Source organism: Cavia porcellus, unplaced genomic scaffold, assembly GCF_034190915.1.
Source record: "Cavia porcellus strain 051 isolate PalLab524CR breed Dunkin Hartley unplaced genomic scaffold, mCavPor4.1 scaffold_1, whole genome shotgun sequence".
Lineage (NCBI taxonomy): Eukaryota > Metazoa > Chordata > Mammalia > Rodentia > Caviidae > Cavia > Cavia porcellus.
This window is the reverse complement of record NW_026947484.1, coordinates 187,964,273-187,988,935: the sequence shown is the minus strand read 5'-3', so window position 1 is coordinate 187,988,935 and position 24,663 is coordinate 187,964,273. Positions and strand designations below refer to the sequence as shown.

Below are 24,663 nucleotides of genomic sequence, written 5' to 3'. Positions count from 1 at the left end.
GATAAGAGGAATTCTTCTAAGTTTCCTGAAATGTCCACTCCCTTAGATGCAGCTATGGCTAGCATTCACTGCTTGGTCATTCATAAGTTGTCCAGCAGTCACATACATACATATGGGCATACAAGGACCATACTTCAGGACTGGGGTGGGTATCTATGTGGTGACACGCATAATGAGGTGATGTAGAATCTTACTGCACTATGCAAGGATAAGGGATTTGGAAAGACTGTATGTACCCAGAATTCTCTCCTCTTTTGTGGCTCAGAGCTCAGAGATGATGTTCAAATTTTCAGGTGCATTCCTATGTTACCCCTGCCCCAAGCCAGCCTTCCTGATTGGGGAGAATGCAATTCTGACACTCAAGTGGGGAACAGTTACCACAGGCTGTCTTACTTCCAACCTTTTTTCTTCCAAGTTTTTTGTCCTTTGACTACAGTGGGTCCCATGTTCCCAAAAGCTTGGGAACCCTTCACAGCTCCGTCTGAAAGGCCTTGGAGGGGACAGCCAGATGGAGACATCTGCTGCCTAGGCATGAAGAATAAGACCCTCTGTCATCATTGTCATTTGTGTAAGTTCCCATGACTTTCTCCTCCAGCCTTTCTCACTTTCCCTTGGCCAGTCCCTGCCACACTGGTCTGCCCAAAGTCTCTGCTCGCCAAGAATAAAACAATTATTTAAAACCCTCTCTTAGCACTTTCCAGGACTTCTTGTTCTGGCAGAGAACCAGCCAAGAGAACATACTACTTGTGTCTTCTGCCACACCCCCCTCTCCTGTCCTCTGGCCCATACACCATTGCACCAAACTTCTGGGAGTCCCAGAGTACCCGAGACTTTCTCCTAGGCTGGCCTTGGTGTTTCTATGGTCATTCTTCCTAGACTGCCACTCACCCACTATGTCTGGAATAGTCTTACCCATTCTTTATGCATGAGATCAAATGTCCCCTCCTACCGGAAATCTTCCCTGATGGATCATCTTTGACTCCCGTTCCAGCAAAGTATATGTTTGTGCCTACTATTATGATATGTGTGTGGTTCCATGGACAATTTTGTACTAAAGAATTATTCATGAGCATTCCCAGATCTCCTATGGTGAACCCTTATAACAAGGGTCATACCTTGAGATAAACTGGTGATATTCTGTAGAAGAATAGCTAAGAGTTCATGCTTTAAAGTCAGATACCCAAGGTTAAGTCTTAGCTCTGCTTACTTCTAGTGAATTCTGTTACTCTGCAGATACCTAAATCTTCCAAATTTCATCCGTGCAAAGTAGATGGCACTTACTTTATGGAACTATAAAGAAAAATAGGTTAATACACATATATATCCCTAGCCTGATAGTAAGTGGCAGGTGGCATTATTATCATTCATCCAGGGCACAGTGATAGCAGTCGGCTCAGTGTTCCCAGCGTGGGGCTAGGGGGCACTCTGTGAGCGTTTACTAAATAGGAGTAAATCAGTGAGGTCCCACATTGACCTCTTCTTTCCATCCTTGGCCGAGAGGCAGGAACTTTGGGTACACCCTCCTCTGATAATGTCCGTGACCCCAAAGTTATACTCCTGAAGCTCTAGTGCTAGGATTCCCAATGTTGAAGGGATTCACAAACCAGCATTTGTGTCTACCTTTGGTATCAGGAATGAATGATTGGCTGTTGAAAGACGGAGTAGAGAGTTACTTCTTTGAGCCAGTAGCCCGCAGAAAAACGCTTTGCTGCCTGGCAGCCTCTTGGCCAAAGTCTTCATGGTTCCAACCCAAGTGGCTGCAGCTGAAACTCACTGTAGTTCACTGAATTGGTGCTGAGGTCTGAAAACTCAGAAAGATCCAAGCTGCCCTGATCATCTGGCAGGATGGGGAGCAAAGAGCACATGCCCTGAAATCATGAAGATCTGAGTTCAAATCCTGTCTGTTGTTTCACAGATGTACAACTTTGAACCTTTAATCGTAAGGAGCCTCAGTTTCTCATTTCTCTGTGAGAACTGAACAAATGCCTGAAGAAAATGTTTAGCTACCTTGTTACTGCTGCTTAGTGGATACTCCTTTCTCATCTTTGGATCTCAATTCACTCAGCTACCATCAGGCAACTGGATGTCTCTCCACTTCCAGCACGTCCAGACTTCTCTAGAGAAAGACAAGGAAGTGGTGTTTGAGCTTGATCTGGAAAAGTGCAAGAGTTGGAAGTACAGAGATTAGAGTAAAATATTCCACACAAGAAGAGTAGGACAAACACAGGCCCAGCCATGAAAATCTATGGGAGAGGAGTGAATCAATCAACTACTTTCTGGTCCCTTCTGGCTAGGCAGTTTAGACAGAGCTTTGTTTTTCTTTTTTCTTCTTTCTCCTGCTTTTTTTCCTGTTTGCTTGTTCACTTCTTAACTGTCTGTGAGAGGTTAAAGCAATCTGAATTAAGTTAGTTAAATTGACTTTTATTATTGAATTATAATCATTTGTGCAATTATGAAACCAGGTGTTCCTGATTGAGATCAATTATTCCTTCACCTGATCACTATAGAGCTAATAAGGACTTAGAATTGCTGTTCAAGTATACTTCCAGCCGTGCTGAAGCCTTCTGGAAAGGCATTTATTAAGCCAAAGAGTGGTGGAAAAAAATCCAGGGGAGAACAAGGACAGAGATTAAAATCCTTTAGGAAAAGGCCTAGGAGGGCTGATTTGATCATTAAGCAGCCTTGATGGGTGGCGGGCTGTTGACAGGAATCTTTGAGGTGTTGCTACAGGAAATGTGGTGGAGGTGGGGTGGGAAATATGAATGGCAGCTACAGACCCATTTTTCTCCTGTGTTCCTCTAAGAAGATGGAGTTGTCTTTTTCTTGCCTGAGGTTTCAATCCTGACTCTAGGAAAGATGTGGAGGTTGCAGTGTATCTTTCCCCTGGGTGAGATGGGTCTGAGATGCAGCCTGTTGTAGGATTGTGGAATTTGAGTTCCTAAGGTTCTAGGCTTCTTCTCATTTGGTCCCCATGAGACCTCTGCGAGGTCACGTTGTTTCCATTTTATGAGTGGAGACCCTGACTTTGGTCGGCAGACTTGCCCATAGTAACAGAATTAGTGACCACGGTAGCATCTGATGGAGTTTTTCATGCCAAACTATCCAGTGTTCCTTCTCTCCTCCTTGCTGCCTCATATCCCATTATTTGAGGTGCTTTGCAAGTATAGATATGTGTTGGAATCTTCTAGTGTGCTTAAAAACTCACCCTGTGCTTGGACTCAGCCCTAGATCAGTATGAGTCCCTGGAACAGGGCCTGACACGATGGGATTTTAAAAGCTTCATAGATAAAAATAATGCTGAGCCCCTGACTGAATGGATGGGTAATGAGCAAAAAGGAACCACATCTGGCCTTGGGGGAGCCAACAGCTGTCTAAGGCCCTTTGAGTTGCAAATAACAGACGTTTATTCAGCTACATTGACTTGGTTATTTGCAGGAAGATTGGTAGGAGGCTCATTTAACCAAAAGTTATGTAAGGAATAGAGAGGGATTTCAAGGACAAATGGAATCCAGGAGAAGAAAGCTGCCTGATTTCACCTGCTTCTTCACCATGGCCCTCATCTCGGTCCCCAAGTCCTCTCTGTGCACATCATTTTCCCCTTGACCTCCTTCTTCCATAGTACAAGCTCCCTGCTCATGGGACCTCCAGACATCTCCACATCTGCCGGAGAAGTTCTGGGATTTCTTTCTCCCTTCCAACCTTGGGCAGGTGCCCCTCTAGGCCAGTCACTTTGGGATTATATGACTAAGATGATGGGACTCTCTATCACACCCTTACGTGAAAATTAAATTCCAAATGTATTACTGATTTAAGTGTAAAATGTGAATCCACAAAATCATTCTACTGTGAATGTTTAAGTAATATTTATGTAATCCCAGAGTAACATGTCTTTCAAAGGCAGAAACTATAAAGATCAAGGTTCATGAATTTGTTCACATAAAAAATATAAGGCTCTAAATTAGTGCAATTAAACTTGATTAAATTAAAAGAAAATGGTGAATCTTGAGATGCTCCTTGCAATGTACGCTGGCTGCTAAAGTTACAATGGCTGATGCTGTTAATGATATTAGTGTATATTTGTTTCTGTAGGTCTGATAGTATATTACTATGCAAAGAATATTAACAAATTTTGGTTTTAAAAATGGCAAAGAGACGTAAGAGAAAATATTCCGTTTTATTTATAGTCACAGAAAAGCAAATCAAAATGGCAATAATGTTGCTTAGGAAAATAACCAGGGCAATAAAAACACTAAAACTCAAACGCTGATTAGGCTGCAGGGAAATGTTCTCACATTGATTTGGGAGCATAGGTCAGTACAAACTTTCTGGAAGAGAAATTTCAATTTCAAAACCAGAATTGTGAGTTCACTTCTGTGTGTAGAAGTTTGTCCTGAGAAATAATTAAGGATATGCATGGAGACATAGCTACGAGGTGCTATTTTAACAGTGAAGATTGGAACTAATTCAAATGCCTGACAGTGGAAGCCTTGTTAAATAGAATGTCATCCATTCATCCGTGAGCATAACTGAACAGACAAATACTGCATTGCAGGTATATATTTGTTAACTCGGAAAGAGCTTCTTAATATACTGTAAATGAAAAAAAGCAAGCAAAAATTATATGTTTAGCATATAAAATCCATTTCTTTTACAGTTTCTCGTAGGTTCCTATTCAGTGAAGGCATCATCTAGTTTTTTGTTTGCTATGCCAACCTTCACAAGGATCTACTATGATTATAAAGTATTTTATGGACTGCAATGGATGAGCCAACCTCTGAAGTCTCTGTGGTTCCTTTTCTTTTCTGTTTTTTTTCTGATTTTTTCTTATGGAGCTTGATTTTCTTTTGTGCTTGTTATTTTGTATTCTTTCCAAAAGGATTTGAACTTGCTTCTACCAGGGGTCTTATTAAAGTACAGATGCTGCGACAGGTAGTCTGGGGTGGGGCCCCCAAATGGATCTTTCTGCCAAGCCCCTTGGTGATTCCATGGGCTGCACTTTTAGTAACAGAAGGCCACAAGTGGGAGACGTGAATCAGGCTATGGAGCTCGTGCCTCTCTGATTCACTCATTCCAGAGGTGAAGCTTTTGGGGTTCCAGCTTGTTGTGGGGAGGGTCTCCTTGGAGACTCCTTGCTGCTCGTGGGCCTGGGCTTTGATTTCATTTCTGTCCCCTCACCTCCCTTTTAATGAATATTCTGATTTTGAAATCTCAACAAATGTGTTCAAATCAATAGCAAATTCTGTGCTTGCTTATCTTCCTGCGTTTTCATTTCTCCTTTATTTTCAGTCTGGTAATTCCTTATTTTTTGTTATCTCTTTCAGGCTCTTAAGTGGGTTTTTTTAACCTATATTTCCATTTTCTTCTAGCAGGAGAACTATTCTAAATAACCTATTTCACCCCTCCTGGAAACAAGGTCTGTGTTATGAGCTTTACGTTCATTAATTCATTTAAGACCCTCAATAATGCCCAAAGAACCTTTCTTGCTTCTAGATACACCTTTGCACATGTCCCGAATATTTGCTTAGAAAAAAATTTTTAAATTCACTTCTTTTGTTTGTATTTGCCCTTCCTATCAGCCTCCATCCAGTCTCCACCTTTGGAAAACTTTCCTTCATATTCTTTCTTGCCTGGAGACTCCTTTTGGACAGCCTTCTTGCCCAGAATCTCAGAAGACAGTAATAAAAAGCAAACTGAAAAGTTCCCTTCTCCTATTACAGACAAGGAAATTCAAGAAGGAGGGCAATCTCTCCAAGGTCACACAAAGACTTACTGCTGTCCCTGAGATGAGAACCCAGATCCCCTTCACTCAGCCTGACAGTTTTCATGATCCCATGTGACCACTTTGTTGTGTCTCCTTGCACCTTCCAAGAAGTAATTGATCAAGTAATGGAAGGTGTGTATCTTCTCAGTCTTGGGAAGACACCAAAAGAACTTGGTGCATACTATTTTACGTTACGTGTGCCTGGTTCTGAGGATAAAGTTCTCCATCCTCAAACAACTGGAGAGAAGGGAATCAGCAGTAGACACCCCTGGAAAAGGGATGGTTCCCCAGATTTCATTTTCACTGTGCTCTTCTAGTCAATTTCTATGGGGGTGACCTCTGAAATTGTAGGAGCCCTGAAACACCAGAGAGTACGCCCACTGTCCTCCTGGAAGGCTTCCAATAAAAACAGCTTCCAATTAAGTAAAGCAGCTCTGCCACGTTTGCTTGAGCGAGCAGAATAAAACTTCCAGTGATGGTGCATTTGACTGTACTTGGTTTATTGCTTGTTAAGTAAGTATTGAGGCTTGCTGTTCCCATCCATCTCACAACCCTTCATTAACTGAACAGGGAAGAATTCTACAACAAACAAACAAGCAAATTAATCACAATAAGAAAAAAATGGCAATGCTTTGGAAAATCCAGTATCTATAATAAAATCCATTAAGAAAGGAAATAAAATGACTAATTCAGGAACTGAGTCCTAACTCATTCAGTCTAATTTCTTAGATTCCTGAACTCCTGGCCCCTAAATACTTCCCTGACCATATGTTCTTCTGAGTACCACTGCACCCCAAGTAAACACATACTTGCACATTTTCTCTTTATTCTCAAACCAACCCACTGCATTCTGTGATTCCCAAGCCTTGCAGACTCTCCCATTTCTCTGTGCATCAGAGCACGCTGTCTCTTAGGATGGGGTAACCTGTGCTCTTTCCCCACTGATCAAACCCTTTGCAGTCTTCAACTTTGGTGAAGATTTTCCAGGAATGAAACTTAATCCACACCTGTAGGAATCCTCCCTGAACAGGACATACAACATATGGCTGGGATTTTGGCAGTGAAACTATAGCCAAAGAACCACATAGATCCCTACCCTCATACTTATAAAACTTTTTGTATAAGTATATCCCATGTAGTAGTTGAGACAAACATATCAAGAAGAATGCTCGTTGTCTATTGAAAATTTAAACATGACTGGGTATGCTATATGTTATTTGGCAACCCTACTCAGGAGATTTGCACTGGCTGGGCCAGTAGTTCATATTACAGGAGACTTTCAGGCCCCACTTGCTGCTCTAGCAGGGCCATGTGCCACGTGCCAGGCAATGGCTTACTCTGTCTGTTTCTCCCCTTTTAATGAAACATGTGAGTATGAATTATAAGCTTGAACTTCTTCAAATGTGTGTGCATGTATAACTTTTCAAACTTTTGTAGAAAGAGCCACAATAATCGTAGCAGTAGTAATATTATATCTACGTGTTAGTCCTAGAGTTCAGACCATTACCTCTATTGTATAGATGAAAAAACAAATGAGCCCGAAGCACTTAAATGATTTGTCCAGTAGACAGTCGGTGACTCATAGCTGGTATGTGGAAAAGCTGAGATCTTCTCTGCTGCCTCCTTGATAGTCATTGCTGAATAGCATGTGTCACCTCTCGCCATTGGTTGTAACATACCAGCACGGTGTGAAGTTATAATTGTGAAAAAAAAAATGACTATGGAACCAATTCCAAAACTATCACTCCAGAGTCATAATCTTAAACAAAGAGATGCAGATTATTTGTGCAGGTCCAACTCCTGTTCATCCCCTTCTCCGGGTCCAGCCAAACTCCCCAGAGGGGAAGATGGGTAGATATGTTCAAAACATGTGTCCCTTACTCCTGCATCCCCGCACTCTTTGTGATGACTTTGGATGCCCTCCTCCTCTCCATCATCCTTTTTTTTTTTTTTTTTTCCAAAAGGAAGATTCCAACTTATTCATCAAGCCAGAATGCAGGTGCCTCCTCCTCTGTGAAGAATCTCTTGATTTTCCCTCTTCCTCTGTGCCCCTGCAGCACTTTCTGCACTTGAATCCTGGCTACAGCTCTGGTCACTGGATTTCTTAATCAGCTGTCCACCTGCTGATTCTCCTTTACCTCAGCCATTCGCTTTTCTGGAACATGGGCTCACCATTTTGACTGAGTGTCCTTGCTTCCTTTGATTCCAAATCCCCCATAGAGCTTTGTACCAGGGCATTGATAGGAAAATAAGAGTCCACAGGTGGTTCTGAGCCATAGTAATAAAATATAGGCTAGATCAGCTTGCTAAAGTCTAGCTGGGAGCATGACCTTACATTCTGAGGGTGAGTGTGACCGAGAGCCTGAAAAGAGTGGTGAGACTCCTTACAGTCCCTTATGAGTTCAACCTTCTACTGCTTTGATGACATTTTCTGACATGAGATGCAATTTCACATGCCAAAACAGCACCCTCAACTGTGTGACGCCTGGGAAAGGCAGAGACACTTATTTAAAAAGAAAGCAATAGAAGCTGTCTAGAGCAGAAGGACTTATAAGTTATGAAAGAAGTTGCCCAAGTTTCTGCTTTTCCTGAAATGTTTGCATTTACATCCTTTGTGTACTTGTAATCACCACCAGGTCCACCCTGGGTAGATATTTGGAAGTGAAGAGAAAGATGGTTCGGCCAATGTCAAACTGCAGAGTTCATAGCCAAAGGAAGAAGCCACACTTGGGTTATTTGCTAAAATTCCATTTTAAATGTAGCCTCATAAGTAATTCTCCTCTACACGAACTTTCACACGATTTAACAAACTCTGCACCACAAGGCTATCTAAACCAGTGTAAAGCAGCTGCGTGTTTAACAACAAAATTAAAATTGAACGCTGAGGCATAATCCAAGAGATAGAAGTCAGAAAAGCCAATACGCAGTGATTGCGTATGCACGACCACAGCCCTTCATCTCTGCCATCCTCCACAGTGTAAACAAATCTGCTGATTGTTGATGATATTGCTGAAAACATCACTAATCAAACCTTAAATACCAAATACATTTAAGCAAATAACACTCCAGTTACAGTCATCCTAGCTTGTCGGGAAAGAAATTCAAATCGGAGACCAGTTTGAAAATGGCCAGAACTACGCTCCTGCTTCCCAGTAATTGACCAGCATCCTAGAGGCAGAGCCTTCTCTTCAGTACAGAAGGCCTGAAATACACCAGGAAATAAGGAAGAGGTCCAGGAGGCAAGGACTAATGCAATTTCAAACTGGAATTACATCAGCAGCTTTAAGCAGATGGCAGAATGGGAATAAATGTGTTAGCTCCTTTCTCTTACTTGCGTTTCATTGTTTGTATCATTAAAAATAAAGGCGGTTTAAAATAACATATATCATCACATAGCGACTCCCAGAGACACAAAACTAGTTTGAGGGAAAGACTGAATCTGATCCTACTCCTGGTTGTTTTGAAAACAACTGGGTGAATTCAATTAAGTAACCAGCTGGCTATTTACAAAAAAGAACTGCAGAGACACATTGGTATTGACTGCACTGGGTATAAAAAACACTAGATAATCCAGATATTTGTTTCAGAACATTTCTTTTATATGTGAGAAGATTCAGGTGAGTTATAGAAACTTATATTTCATACCTCAAAAAAGCTAACTGGTGACCTAGTTCAAAGGTGGCAAAGAAATGTCATAAATGCCACTGCTTTCTACGCCTAGACAACTTCAATCTGAGGTTTTGTTTTGCAGTCGTGAAACTGTTTCCATGTAGCCAGCTAATACGTTTCCTCCCTCCTTCTTTTTCTCCCTCCCTCTCCCTCTCTCCCTCCTCCCTTTCCTCCTTCCATCTTTCTCTCCCTCCTTCCTTTCATCCCTGGGTATTGAACCCTGACCGTTTGCACTGAGCTACAACCTCAGCTGTTTTACAACAAAATTTTAATTTTGAAACACTAAATTGCCCAGAATGGGCTTGAGCTTGCAATCCTCCTGTCCCACCCTCCCAGACTGAAGGGTTTACAATTGTGAGCTACCACATGCAAGTCTATGGAGCTTTCTTATGGCAGAGTGTGTGTGATAATCTCTTCTTCACCCCTGATCTAATCTCACTCATTGTTCAAATGAAGGCACTGAGCCCATAGAAGATACTGTGACTTTCACTTTAATACTCTCAAATCGCTAGCTTTGGAGGAGAGGGTGCCTTGTTGCTAGACATTCAAACAGCCCTGAGGATGAATCCATTGGCCAGGAAGGATCTCACCAACCACCAGCACTGACTTGTGGTCCATGTAGGTGGTCACTCTAAAAACAGACCTTTCGCTCAAGTCAAGCCTTGTGATCCAGTCAATATCTTGGTAGCAACCGCATGAGAGATCTTAAACCAGAGCCACTCAGCTAGGCTGCTTCTGGGCTCCTGGTCCACAGGCTTTATGAGGTAAAAAATATTTAAGTGACTAAGTTTGGGGGTAATTTGTTCCATAGCACTAGATAACTAATACAGAAGGAGATGAAATTATGATGGCAGAGTGTGGAGCTAAGAGGTTATTTTTGCATGAAAACTCTGATTTCCAGTTGACTTTGTATAAATCACTTGATCTTTCCCCTTGATCCTTCCTACAAATGAGGAGCAATAACATCAACCCAGCCCTGTAAGCCATCACTAACACCAGATGTGAAATCTCGAATTCCAGAAATGAAATCCAGAGGATTTGAGTCTGTTTCCGCACTGTTTCCGCATCCCTGGAGTATGGAAATTAGGATTTGGGAAAGTGTGCCCTGAAGATACTCTAGAAACTTCACTGTCTTATGTTAGCATCAAGACTGGTCAGTTTCTTGTTAACATTTTATCTTAAGCCTGCTGACGCCTCTCAATGACTTTTGCATACCCTAATTGAAGGCTTTACTTCAGAAGATAATATGACAGACTTATTTTTTTATCCTGCTCCAGTTTATGAAAAAAATTATAGGTCAAAGTTCACTGATGTTTTACATAATTAATCAGACTGAAAAAATGATGTACCTCACATTCCTTTTAACTTTTTCTTTTCTTCAGAATCAAAGCTGGATAAACAGTTCTTTGTTAAGAATGAACTTTTCATAAAATTGCTTTAACATACTCTTGGGATTTTCCTTTAAAATTACAGAGCCCCCAGTTACTTAAATAATAGTATTTAACATATTTGTATAGATGTTTTTGTTCAAACCTTTTAATGTTGAATTGGGTGGATACATTGGACCTTTTACTTGAAAGAATTAGCCTATGCAAGAAAACATTTTCTATATAGCATATTTCTTAGGAACCTGTCCTAAGGCTAAGAAGCCAGTATTATAGCAGTTTAAAAATATTTTTGTATTCTTATCATGTCTAAAGTAGCAAATCCTAACTATTCTACCTTTGGTGTTCCATTAATTTTGTAAAATTAATTTTTTTCAGTTTATTCTCATACATATTCACACTGGGATCTGTTCTCCAAAACACTGTTACCTGGGCATAAGGTTCTACTCTACCATTGGGTGGTTATGGGAGTTAATCAGACTGCTTTCATGCTTTATAATTTACTGTCATTTTCTATAAAATACAAGTGCAGTGTCTGGAGAATGATCGGCAAAGCCCTCCCAACTCTCGCGTTCAAGGACCCTGATTGAGTCATTGCAGACTTGGCTCATGATAGCCATGGAAGGACTCTGCTTCCTGATATGTAACATCATCTCTGACGTGTTAAGGACCCTAAAGGGCATGGTTTACCTGCGTTGTCTTCAAACAGACATCGAGTTGCCAGTTCAATTTTTCTACTCCTATTGATTGACTATCTATTCCTTTCAAAGTGTGTCTATAAAATCCTAATACCCAGTGTGATTCTGTTTGGAGGTAAGGAATCATGAGGGTGGAGACATGATGGATTGGATCAATCCCCTAATAAAAGAGGACCCAGTTAGCTCCTTTGCCCTTTCTACTCTGCAAGGATGCAGCAAGACATTGGCAGTCTATGCATCAAAGAGAGGTCCCGCAGCAGAGGCTGAATCTTCTGGCTACTTAATTTTGGACTTCTCAGCCTCCAAAACTGCGAGTGACAAATCTCTGTTGACAAGCCATCAGTCTGTACACATGTTTATTTTAGTCTCTCCTTGCCCCTTTTATGCTCACCAAGTAGAAATTGCTACCTATTACTTTTTTTTAAGCTGGCGCAGGTTTCTGTGTGATGCTTCGCGAGTTCATGCACCCCTTTCTGATTTCCTGGCTGCTCATTCGATCTTGACCTTAGTAAGGACCTGGCTGGGGTGAGGACTTCGGCATCACGGGAGAAAGGGCTTACAGGCGGTATAGCTTTCCTCCAATCCTGTTACAACGTCCGCTATTCCTAATAATGGATTTACAGCTTTGGGAAACAGAGCTATGAAAATTCCTTTTCTTTTTTAGTATATGAATTTATAACTTGATTTTCAAACACTTTTTCGATCTAGGAAAGTATGAGGCCATGTATAGTTTTTTTTTAATTCTAAGAAAGAGGATCAAGTTATACAAAAGAACAAGAACCAAGTCATATTGTTTAAAAGGAAAACATCTGACCGCTCAAATCCTCCAAGTGGATGGGACTGTGTGCCAACACTATAACCTGATTAGAGACATCGCGAAGTGTCTGTTTCAGTGGAGTTTTTCAACCCCACATATGTTTATGAAGTAATTCCTTTGTGCTAGGCTCTGGGAAGAGTACAGGACAGACACAAAACTATCAAAGATCTAAGTTCCTGGGTGGCAGAAGGAAAGACATTGGATAAACAATGATCCTAGATTGAAAGAACACTACGATATGTGCGATAACTCCACGCCCTGGCCACTCTGCCAAATCTGAGGATAATGAGAGGAACAACAGGGTGCAGTTATGCTCTCCCTAAATCCATATTCATGAGGGTTATGAGAGTAGTTTTCCTAACTGACTTGCATGGGTTCATTCTTGAACTTAGAGGGAAGTCACAACCCTTCTGTGACTGGAAAGGTGTCCTGTGTTCACGCATGCTGGCTGCCTGTAGAGGAAGGCTGCATGTCACCTGTGGTTTGCAGATGGCAAACATGAAATACTTGGTCTGTTAATACCAGGAGGCAGTGTGAGCTTGCATCATTCTGGACTCTACTTCCTCATGCATTCTCTTTCGAGAATCAAGTGTGTTAATAGATGCGAAAGCAGGTTCCACATTATAAAGAGCTACAGAACTGTAAGACTGTTATATAGATTTTCATGAGAGCTGCGGGTTTATCAAATGTTTATATTCCATCCTTGGAGACCCTTGCTTTTACTTGAAATGCAGTATTAGTCTCCTCCTTTTTGTGAGACTAATCTTCTTATCCGGTGTCTTGAATCTGTTTGTGAGAAAACTGTCTAGGTGATAATGTTAATATTACACAAACCAATCCAAAATTGCTCTCCATCTAAGAAATGCCACCATTCACAAATGTGTACCTTTTTAAAACTCAACTTTACCTATCATTTTACAATCCTGGTGAAAATGTTGCCAGTTTTAGTTGTCTTCCTGTTCTGGCATTCTCTTTAGCCCTGAATGTGGTTCTTGATTTATTCCTTTTAAATCACCCAATAACCCCTGGAGGAATATCACAATCTATAAGTATCATTATTTACAATAAGATGGATTTTACCACCTTGCTAATTAGAGTATTAATTTCCATTTACAAGTGGATAATTCCTAACATCAATCCTTGTCCTGTCACTGGGGTGGGGGTCATTATTCTCAGAGAAGGCCCCAGGAATATCTTCTCTATTCTACTCTCTAGTTGTGTTAGACATCACAGAAAAAGAGGGGGAAAAAACAAGGCTAAGATGATTTTCTTGGCAATATCAGGCAAAAATTGCTCAGCTTTCTACACTCTTCATATAGACCCACACTGCTCTGGGTTTCATCATGGAAATCTGGAAATTATTCTGACTCTCCTCCTCACCTCATCCTTCTATAACCAAACCAAATCTCAATTTCATACCAGGTATGAAAGCATCACCATCATTATTGCAATATTTATATTTCCATTCCACTTCCTCTTGCATATTTCATTCCATCCCCAGGTGTGAGAAGAAAGTCATGCAGTGAAAACATTTCCCCACATGCTCTGCTTCTCCACTTTGAAGCTGCAGCCACAGCTGTCAGCAGGAGCACCTTGAGAGCTTTCAGGAATCCAATCAGTTCCTAGATGAGAGGATAACAAGGTATTAACTTTAACACCATTTCCCTCTATGATTTAAGTTTTCCGCTTTTTCAGGAGCCTGATAATTTTCCTTCTTATGGGACACATAAGTAGCAAGACATGGAGATACTTCTGGTGCTGGAGCTCAGGAGTTTAGGTGCCTCCATGAAAACCTTTCCCCTCCTCTTTTATTATGGTTCCAAGATGATCAAATAAGAGGATGATCAAGACCTAGAAATCAGCAAAGATCAGAAGTCAAAGTAAAGGATGCAAACCCGAATTGTACCAGGCAGGAGGCCTCAGAATCCAGTGGCCCACTTAATCTCTGTGCCAAAGTTCTAGAACAGGAAGAAGGAGCTTCGGAAATCATCGTGTCTTTTGTTTTCTTCTTGACTGTCACTTGCAGCTTTCAAAGGACGGAAATCCTAGACTAAGCAGGCCTAGAAAGTGGCTTGTCTCAGCGGAGGAGGGGAACCAAGAGCCCAGAAGGGATGTTTCTTCGGACAGAATTAATGGAAAAGAGTCAGTCTGAATGTTTTGAGGGGAGTTGTATAATGTAGTCAGAGAGCCTGGGGAAATGTTAATGAGAAGAACTCAGAAGACAAATCAAATGAAAAAAGAGGTGTGTATTAATTCTAAGAAAAGATATGCAAGAAAGGAAAGGAAGGCATAGCGCATTACGTAGGGCAGCTGCAAACATTAAATACAGGATCAGAATGTTGTAAACTCTAAACATTGATCGTCAAATATTGTGATGTGACTGTTTTGAGAAGGTAGGGAAGAGGAGTGTGGCTAGAGACAGTAAAGAAGAGAGGGAAACCAAACCTCCCTTATCGTGAATTTAGTAGAAAATACTTAAAATAGAAAATTTAGGAAAACAGCTATACCTGTGTCTTAGTCATTTTCTTCATCGCTAGGACAAAGTACCCAACACCCATGACTCAAATGAGAAGAGGTGCATTTTGGCTCACGGTTTAGAAGTTTCACATGATTGGCAGCAAGGTAGAAAGGCCTAGCACAGAATAGCTGCTCATGTCACGGTGTCCAGGAAATCGAGAGTGAAGAAAAGAGCCAGGAAGGCAGACTCACCCTTCCAGGTCACACCCAGTGACCACCTTTTTTGAACAGGCTCCACCTCCCAACACCAAGCCAGCTGTGTGCCCCCACAACCCAGTCACCTCCCACAAGCCCCTGAGTTCATGAGGTATTGGGGGGACATTCAGATAGAAATCATAGCAACCTGTTATTTAGAAATTTGGGGGTAAATTCTAGAAGAAATCACCAATTTGAAGTAGTTGTTACTTGGAAGTAGCCCTCTAGGGTCAAGCAGAGAACATTGGTTTTCAAGATGAAGTTGATGGTTATATTATAAAGGGGAGAGAGGCAGGGGCGCCATCAGGGCTTCCCTCTCTAACATGCTGTTGAACTTGGGTGTGGCCAGGGCATGACTTTTGGCCAATAACACAAGACAGGAAGTAAAGCTCTGGAAGCAAGTGCTCAGCCCAGCAAGTCTCCTTCTGTCTCAGCGTTTGTGGATGTGGAGTTTGTTACATTTTTTTCCTCCACTGAGCAGGTCCAGCACAAAGCAGAGCCCCCAGTCACTGTACACTCCACGTTATCAGGAGAAAATTAGGCTTTTATAAAGTAATTGCAGGTGGGTGTTACTCACTAATACTTATAACTTAGTCCATCAGACTGTTATACTCACTTCAGGAGAAACAGAAGAAAGTTTAATTTTTTTTTTTATTTTAAAAAGCAAAACACAAAAGAATGAAGTTTTTAAAAAAATATGGAAATAGATTGTTCTAAGTCATTGGGCCTGGAGCATAAGAATGGCAATAAACACCTGGGAATGACTTATAAATCATCCTATCATGTCTATATAAGCATAATATGCATAAATGTTGACAAAAATTTTAAATATATAAAGTTACACAGTATTTTAATAATGTAAATATAATACATGTAAATTATATGTATGTTTAAATGTAAAATATAGACTATAGGTTAACAACACATATATAAACAGTAATAGAGTAATAAGTTCAAAGATGTTTTCATCTCTCCCCACCTCTCCTCCTTTTCTTTCTTTCTTCTTTCCTTTCTTCCTTTTCTAAAAAACATTTAAATCCAATTAGAATTTATCCCAGTGTATGTTGTGAAGAATAGATCAAATTTCTTCTTTTTCCATCTGGCCATCCAGTTATCCTGAATCACTTTTCCCTATGGATTTGTTAAAATTGGGTCTATTTCTGGAGTTTCTATTCTTTTTTATTGCTCTAGCTATATGCCAATACCACACATTTAATTACAGAACCATCAAAAAATGTCCTAATGCCTGCTAGTGTGCTAGTCCTACCTACTTCCCAACTGTGGGGTTTTTTTTTTACCCCTCCCATTCAAGCTGTTAACGCAGAATACCATAGACTAACTGGTTAAGAAAAACAGAAATGTCTTTTTACCATTGTGGAGGGTGAGAACCCCAAGATCAAGGCACCAGCAGATTCCATGTGAGGGCTGCTTTCCGTGTGTGGGATTGCTATTGTTTTTATATTGTGGAAGGGGAGAGCTGTGGTCTGTTTGGCTTCTTATAAAGGTGCTGATCTTCCTATTCATGAATCATCTCCCGAAAGCCCTATTCACAAATACCATCGTATTGAGGATTAGTTTCAATATATACATTTTGGGGTGATATAAATTTTCAGACCATAGGAGGGGCTAATTGGAAGAAACAAATTTCTAATGGCCAAGAGGGTCTGATTCATCTCATTATCACTGAAGATGAATTTGACAAGAGAACAGGAAGTCTTGTTGGTCTTCATTCACTACGTGTGCATGCCCATATTGAATATACCCTTTCGATTAGGACTGCTGATGAGGGCCCTCATCCTTGGAGAGCTGGGGACAAGCACTGGCAGTCTAAGACCTGTGAGTCGCCTACTCCCACTGGCTCCTATTGAGGGCTGCCATGATTGCCACATTTTTTCTTCTAGTCATGTTCCTATATTCAATCACGCAGTGATCCAGCCTTGCCCACAAGGGCCCTTAAGTCAATGATTTTCAAATCTTTTACCCCAGTTTGTTAAACAGAGCAAAATCTCAGACAATTGCCAACCCTACTTTTCCCCATTTCTCCATGGATTAAGAACACAGTGATAAAAATCATAGAGAAACTAAACAATATTCAAATGATACCAGTTAGGTAAGCACCCCTCAAAGAACCTATAAAGATAAGATCTGTATATCATTTCACAAAGTATGTTAATTAATTCAAGAAAAACATCACTTTAAAGTCATATCTAACTCATGACAGCAGTGGTATTTCTTTACTTATGGATATTAAACCTTAATATCTTCTAATAACCCATTTACTTATTTTCTATAAATAAAAAATAATAAAAATGTAATAGCCCTAAGTCCAGCACTACTGTGCTGTAGGACTTCTTGTAAGAGCTTTTATGTGTTAAAAGCGATCACCCATAGTGTTTTGCATTATTCACTGGTAAGAAAAACGTAAACATATCATTGGTTCTGTTTATAGTCTGTCAGGAGGTCCCTTAACTGCCTTAAATTAATTTTGTGTTATTGTTGCCCTAATTCATATGCACTAACTTTGAAGTTCAACTTCCAAAAGTCAATCTTATTATTTTGGTTTCAAGTTTTGAGAATTCTTCTTTATCATTTCCAGATCTGAACCACAATATGTAAAAAATTTTTTTTGCAAATTATAAAGTATCACAACTTCTGTAAGGGTTTGGAGTGAATCCTGGCACAAATGCTCCCATCTCCACTTACAAGTAAGGAAGCCAAGCCTCCAAGAGGTGACGGGACATTTTCAAGGCCACTTGGTGAACAGGCAGAAGATTCAGGACTACACACCCTGGTCCTTCAGTACCTTGCCGGGTTCCAACATGCTCAAACCATTTTAAATCCTCCTGACCCATTTGTCTACATATTATCAGAAATGCAACTATTCCTTCCTGGTTTTACCTTAACAAATTACTTCCAACTTAGAAGTTTAGGAATAACAAACATTCATCTCACTGTTTCTGAGGGTCAGGAGCCTAGCAGTGACTCAGCTGGGTGCTTTGGGCTCTGAGTCTCTCATGGGACTGTGGGTAATATGTTGGTGAGGCTGTCAGTGGCATGGAGAAATTATATCCAGGTTCACGCATGTGGTTGGTGGCTCAAGGACTCCATTTCTCGTCACATGAGTCTGCCCACATTGCTTCTCATGGCCTGGCAAATGATCAGAGAGATAGACAGGGAAAGAAGGAGGGAGAAATTTGCTGAGACTTGAATGCCAAACTGAAAAACCTAGAGTTTGTTCTATATGAAATTGATAAATGATGAGACCTATCCCAAATGCTTCTTGGCATTTATCATTGCTATCAGGTTATTGTTTAACAATCTGCACTTTCCTATTGTCTAAAACATTACAACAAACATCAGAGAGAAAATCAGGAAAAGGGGGACTGGGGATTTAGCTCAGCAGCATAAGCGCCTGCCTTGCAAGCAGGCAGTCGTGAGTTCGATCCCTGGTAATAAAGAATAAAAATGAAAAAGACAAAACAAAACAAAACAAAAAAAGAAAATCAGGAAAAGAAAACAGAAGAAAGCATTCCATGGGCATCCAATCATGGTACATGAACATTGCCAAAAGGGAATCAGAAGATTGCACACCAAGGATCTCATTAGATTAACATATAGGGTAGAGGAAAAAAGACTTTCTGAACCCTTCCTTTTACAAATTGAGAAGCATTGGTCCCGCGACTTTGAATTTCTCTCAATCAGTGTAAACTGATGACCCCAGATCTACATTTCTGACTTCCACCACTGTCCTGAGCAGCACTAGACCTATTTACCCAGCTGTCTGCTGCACATATGACTTGACTGAACCATGAGCACTTGCATTTCCACATGGATTCATCATTTCCCCACCCTCTTCTGCTTTGTGTGTTTTATTCACCATCATTATTTAACTAAATTTTCTCAGTATCTAACCTGGAACCAGCAGGCCATCCTTTGCTGAACGTGGGAAACATTCCAAGAGTGGGCGTGGTGAACACCACCCACTGGTTCTACATCTAAGACACCTGTCGCTTGCTCCTTCTGTCCCCTTCTCCTGGCTCCACAGCATCTTCCCCACATTAGCCTCCTTATCTCTTCCTTTTTCCTTCTTCAGTCTTTTACGCATGTGCTGCCTTGTGAGATATTCTCCTCTCTTTCCTGCCTGAAAAACATTGACTGCTTTCTCAAGACCCAGTTTAAACATCATCTCCTCTTTATGGTGTTCATCTATTCTGAATGTGGGCTCCCTAGATAGTTTACCAACTTCTAACATGAATACTATTTATATGTTTCCCTCTTCCACAAATAAAGAGATCTTTTGTTCCGTAGTTAGGGAAACTGTGGTCCTCAGAAACTAAGTGACAAACCCAAGTTGAAGTTCACTCAGTTTGCCAGTAGCAACACCAGGAGAAGAGTATATCCTAAAAGCAGAGCCTATGCACAGACACTGCCAGTGATGAAAACACGCCCCACCTTTTAAATTATAATTATCTGCTGAGCTAAATCCATGGGTGTATTTGAGTTTAAAGTAGCAAACCCAAAGATGTGTCCTGCCTTGGAGGGAGTAGGGCTTGTCAATTAATTCCCCAGCCACTGGGCCTGAGAGCATTTGCACCAGAGAGCTGAGTGGAGGTGTTCAGGCCTTGCTCAAAGGACAACCCATGAAGAAGTACCACTGATTTGAGAGTCACCCATTTCAGCTCCTTGGAGGCCTTGTCATGCAGGAGCCTGTCACTTTTCATCTCCATCTCCCTTACCCCTGAGACCAAAAGTCAAATTCAGTTTCTGCTCACTTGTTTGATTTTTGTGTGGCTCTTCTAGCTCCAGAACCTTTAGCAGACAGCTTCCTTTGAAAATTCAAGGTGGAAATCTCCAAGCAGAGCTTGTGCTGTTCCTGACAAGTGTTAAATCGATGGAAAAATCTCTCACTGGAGCCTGTCTTATCCCAAGACTTGCTAAAAGGAAAACGCTCTTAAAGGCCTTTCTCAAGACTGTGTCAGCTGAAAATCCTCACCTTTATTCTCCCAGGTGACCGCAGTCTACCATCACCTCTCTGGCTATCAGAGACTGTGTGAGGAGATCTATAAAGGAACTCACTCTCTTATGAACAAGAGGTCAGATCTTCTAAGGAGCACTCAGGAAAGTAGAGACCTGAGATAAAATTGTGAGGACAGGATGAAAGTCAGGGGCTGGAATGGGCTGCAGCTTCGGGCTATGATCCAGTCCTTCCAAGTGTTCTGCCTGCTCTGAGACTTTCTACCTTCTCTTCCTATGGCCGCCATAGCACCCTTCCCCATAAGCTGCTGAGGAGCCCAAACCCTTGACTATTTCTTCTGAACATAATTGAAATGGGCTAATACTTTCCCTAGGAGATTCAGTGACACACTGAAGAAAGCAAACACAAGATAGATCAGTGGCACTGAGAACAATTCAATTCATGCAGGACCACTGTATCTTGATCTTAAGAATCCAAGAAGCAAGCATAAGCACCCATCACCAAGATACCCTGCCATTTTTCCCCCTTGCACTTGGAAGGTGACGTGAAGCTGTGTAACAGTAGAGAAATTAAAGATCTATTTAGGAACTAAAATTGGTAGAATCTGGAGAAGTGTTAGACATAGGATGGAAGGGTTAAGTCTTTTTCTTCATATTGTAAATTGTTTGTGAAACTCAAGCTGAAATTCCCTACCCTGTTTGGATTTTGAAAGTGATATTGTTTAAAAAAAATTAATATCAAAAGAAGGGAAGTCCAGACAATTGCAAGAACAGGACAGAAATTTTGTTACTAAGGAAGATAGATGCAGCAATGCCACTTAGCGATCTGATGTGTTAAGGGAAAAGTTACAATCCAGTGCTCACATTTTAAAAGTGCAGTTAATGAGTTTTAACAAATTTCCACACTTGTGTAAGTGCCAACTCAAGCAAGGTGTAGATCTTTTCTATCACCTGAAAAATTCCCTTGTAGTCTTTCCAGTCAATAGCCTTAACCCACCCCCAGATGTGCTTCTTGTCACTGTGGGTTAATTGAGCATATCTGGAATTTCATATAACTGGAACCATGCACTGTATAATCTTTTGTGTCTGCCCTTCTTTGCTCAGGATTGTTTTTGGAAGTTCATCTCATGTATATTACTTTATTGTTATTTTTTGCAGAATAATATTTCATTGTTTGGATATATTACAATATGCTAACCCAGTCACCAGATGAATGTTTAGATTGCTTCTAGTTTTTAGCTACTACAAATAAAGATACCCTGGACATTTATGTATAAATCCTTGGGTGGAAGTATATTTCCATTTTCTTGGGAAAATATTTAATTTTAGAATCCGTAGGTCATATGTTAAGTGTATATTTAACTTTATAAGAAACTGACAGCTCCTTTTTTTAACCAACAGAACACTTCCTATATTATTTCATACTTCAAGGATAAAGAAAAAATAGATTTAGCCCAATCCAACTTGAATTAAATTAGTGAGATCTGAATTAGTTAGATTAAATTATTGTTAAATGTTAATCCGAAAATAGTTTGGATTTTTAAGGCACATTAAAAGGATATTTCTAAAAGAGAATGATGTGCATATATCAGGGAGATATTTTATGGACTCTATATATTTTCCCCAGGAAAGAACAGTAGTATATCATTTTATCAATAGGATTTAATTTTATAATCGAAAAGTATAAAGTGATCCACAAACATACATGAAATATTACCATTTTACTCAATGGGAAGGCATCAGGGGCTTAGAGCACTATGAAATCATGTGGACCCAGTGTATGCCATAATGATATCGTTTTGAACTGATTTAGCTAGAAAGCTGGGGGTGCATTGCTAGGTAAGCCAGCAACTTGGGAAATTATTGTTCTACCACTCCTAAGAGTCCCCTGTGGGTGGGAGCCTTAACATTGCCCCAAGGGACCTCCCATCTCCAGGAAAAGCCTAATCATTGCTTAGACTCTTCTTTAGAAGCTGATTGACATGGGCTGCCAATCTAGATTATCACCAGAGAGCCCCAATTAAAACTCTGCCCATCGATCCTACCACCAGGACTTGGGACTTTAATACAAATCCACAAGTGGAAAAAAATTACCCCATGAGGGAAAAAAAGCAACATTTTTGTAGTATGCATTGTATTATAGGCCATATTATACATTATTTATAATTCATAGGTACATTTTTAACCCGTCCTATTAAATGCTGCATTGTTAGTCTAAACAAATTGGTATTCAGGATCTTTCTTTTCAGTTCTTCACTTTGAAAAAGGACATTTGTCTGGAAGAAAATACAAATGAAAGTGTATTTTTAGCACTGACAAAAATAGGAACTATTTTAAAGTAATTTGTAGTATTGTCATTGCTGGGGACTTCATTAGCCACCTAAAGAGGAAGCACCCAATGTTTTTCCTAATCCTCCAGATGAGACCAAGTTTAAAACACACACCCTCTATGGGGCTTATGTGAAGATGTTAAAAGTTGGCCAGAAAGGTGACAAGGTATCTTGGTAATTGAGACAATCCTGGAAGTCGGCTGGTCTGTCCAACTGCTCTGTGCTAATCGTGGGTAATCAAACACAGCAGGGCTGCACAGATACTGGCAAATGCCAAACAGCTTCCTGTAAGCATGGAATTCAGCCTTAATTAGTCACAGAGGAGGAATAGGCACATTTAAAGTAATCCACGGAATCATTATTGCTGCTTAAACGCAAACACGAAAATTGGTGTCTTTGAGGCATGCAGTTCTTACCTGCAAAGGAAAGGGATGCCAGTTAGCCAACTGACCTTCATAAAAAGGAGCACTTGTCCAGAGGAAGAATCCTGTGCATCATTTCTCTGTTTCATTTTATCCTTGGCTTCTTTTTCAGCAACTCTGTTTCACCAAGTAGATAATAAGCGTAGGGTGCACATTAACTAAGGGTGACCACTGACAAGAGACACAAATGGATGGTGAATCCATTTGCATACTTTGTGGGTGAAGTCTCCAGCTGGTGCTTGCAGTGAGCAGACAGACTGACTGTTAAGGTGGGGTTTTTCAGGGTCTCCAGAGATCTTCATCTCCAGCTATAACAGGATTAACAACAGAGGGGTTTCCTGTTGTTCCAGGACTGCAACTGAGACTGAGTGAAGAAGAAAAGGCACTTAGTGAACTTAGTCCAGTGTAAATTTCCCCCAGCAGCCTTGGGTGACTAGGCTCAGTCACAACTATGTGCACTTATTGAAAATGCTAATTCCAGAACCCGTCCTAGCCACCACTGGATCTCAGGCTCTACAAGAGGAAGGACTTGGAGGCTGAGAGCTGGTGAGCCTTTTAGATGGTGCTGCATTTGTGGAGAAGAGAGTTCCCTCCTGCAGGTAAGGTTTAGGGGGTTCTGCTCACGGGCTCTCTGGAGCTGTGTTTCCCCTAAGAATTATCACTAAAGGAGATGCCTACAAAAACATGAGCCGCCCTTTCCCTTCTTTATCACTCCCCAAGCAGGACTACATGAACCAGCAAAAGAGGCAGCGTCCCCAGTCTCCTCACAACTGCAGGTGTACCTGGAGCTGCAGCCCTGACTGCTTCCAAACGGAGGACCGGGAGGTATCTGCATTACGAGAACATGGCAAGGGCTTCAGCAGCCAGAAGTGGGTTGGAATTTCCTGCCGAATCTGTCAAGGGATCTTTATTATTATTATATTATTTTAAAGAGAAAAAATAAACAGTTTCAAAACGATAATGAATACAGTGTGTATTGTTGTCTTTGTAGTGATTAGAGTATGAGAAATATATCTTATTCAAACAATGTTAGCACAAACCTCTCTTCAGTGAAACTAGCTCTATACATCTTAACTATCTTGTGTGTGTGTGTGTGTGTGTGTGTGTGTGTATTTTTTTTTCTCAAGAAACCTTTAATGCCCCATGGAGTATTTGGGCATGAGTCCCATATCAACTAACATATCACCATCTCTACTGTCCCTGATAAAGCTGTAAAAGTGAGTTAGAGTAGCAGGTAGGCAGGCAATCAGCCTCCACCTTACACAGCTAACATGTCCCAAAGCCCCGCGTCCCAGAGGATGAAAAGGAAGGTGCTGTCTAACATTGTACGCAGGCTCCTCAACCCTTGCTAAGCGTGCAAGGCCAAGGTGCTGCCTGGTGTGAGGGCTCATTTCTTCCCTGTCCCTTTCTGAAAGTCTGGGAAGTACCTTCACCTCTCTGGAAACACTCATAACAAAATGTTCAAAAGCGTACTTAGCAGTTGACACCTAATTGTGAAAACTTTTCTGCATACGTAATTAAACCTTCCCACTCCCCGCAGCTTTGGTGTGCCTCTGGGCCGGGCACCTTGGGTGCGTCAGCATCTCCTACTACCCTCACCCCTTTGCTCTTCTATTATCTACACTCTCGCTAGGCTGTCTCTAGTTTTCATAGGGGAAATGGAAAAGTGGAGACGGGGGGAAGTGGAGAGGAAAGTCCAGAGAGAAAGGACAGGAAAGGTGACATAGATGCAATCAAGCTGCAGTCCCCTGAGCAAAACAGAGTTCCAGTGCTCATTGTGATCCCAAGGGTTGATTTCATAAGTGGCTTATAGGCACCCCCCTCTGTTGCCTCAAAATATGTGAGTGAAGCCTTCCCTTAGCCCTGTAGTATCTGGAGGGCTTTCCTGTTGTTCT

The 24,663-nt window shown here is 41.0% G+C and overlaps 1 protein-coding gene across 1 annotated transcript in view; it reads left to right on the top strand.

The window, feature by feature from the left end:
- The window catches only part of LOC106027889 (uncharacterized), a 61,215-nt gene extending 37,486 nt beyond the window's left edge, over positions 1-23,729 (top strand). Inside the window, exons 6-7 of the mRNA XM_063254904.1 lie at positions 23,250-23,367; positions 23,489-23,729. Of these exons, the coding sequence (XP_063110974.1) occupies positions 23,250-23,367; positions 23,489-23,698 (328 nt within the window). The 3' untranslated portion in view covers positions 23,699-23,729. The remainder of the gene's footprint in view (positions 1-23,249; positions 23,368-23,488) is intronic.
- The last annotated feature ends 934 nt before the right edge of the window (positions 23,730-24,663 follow it).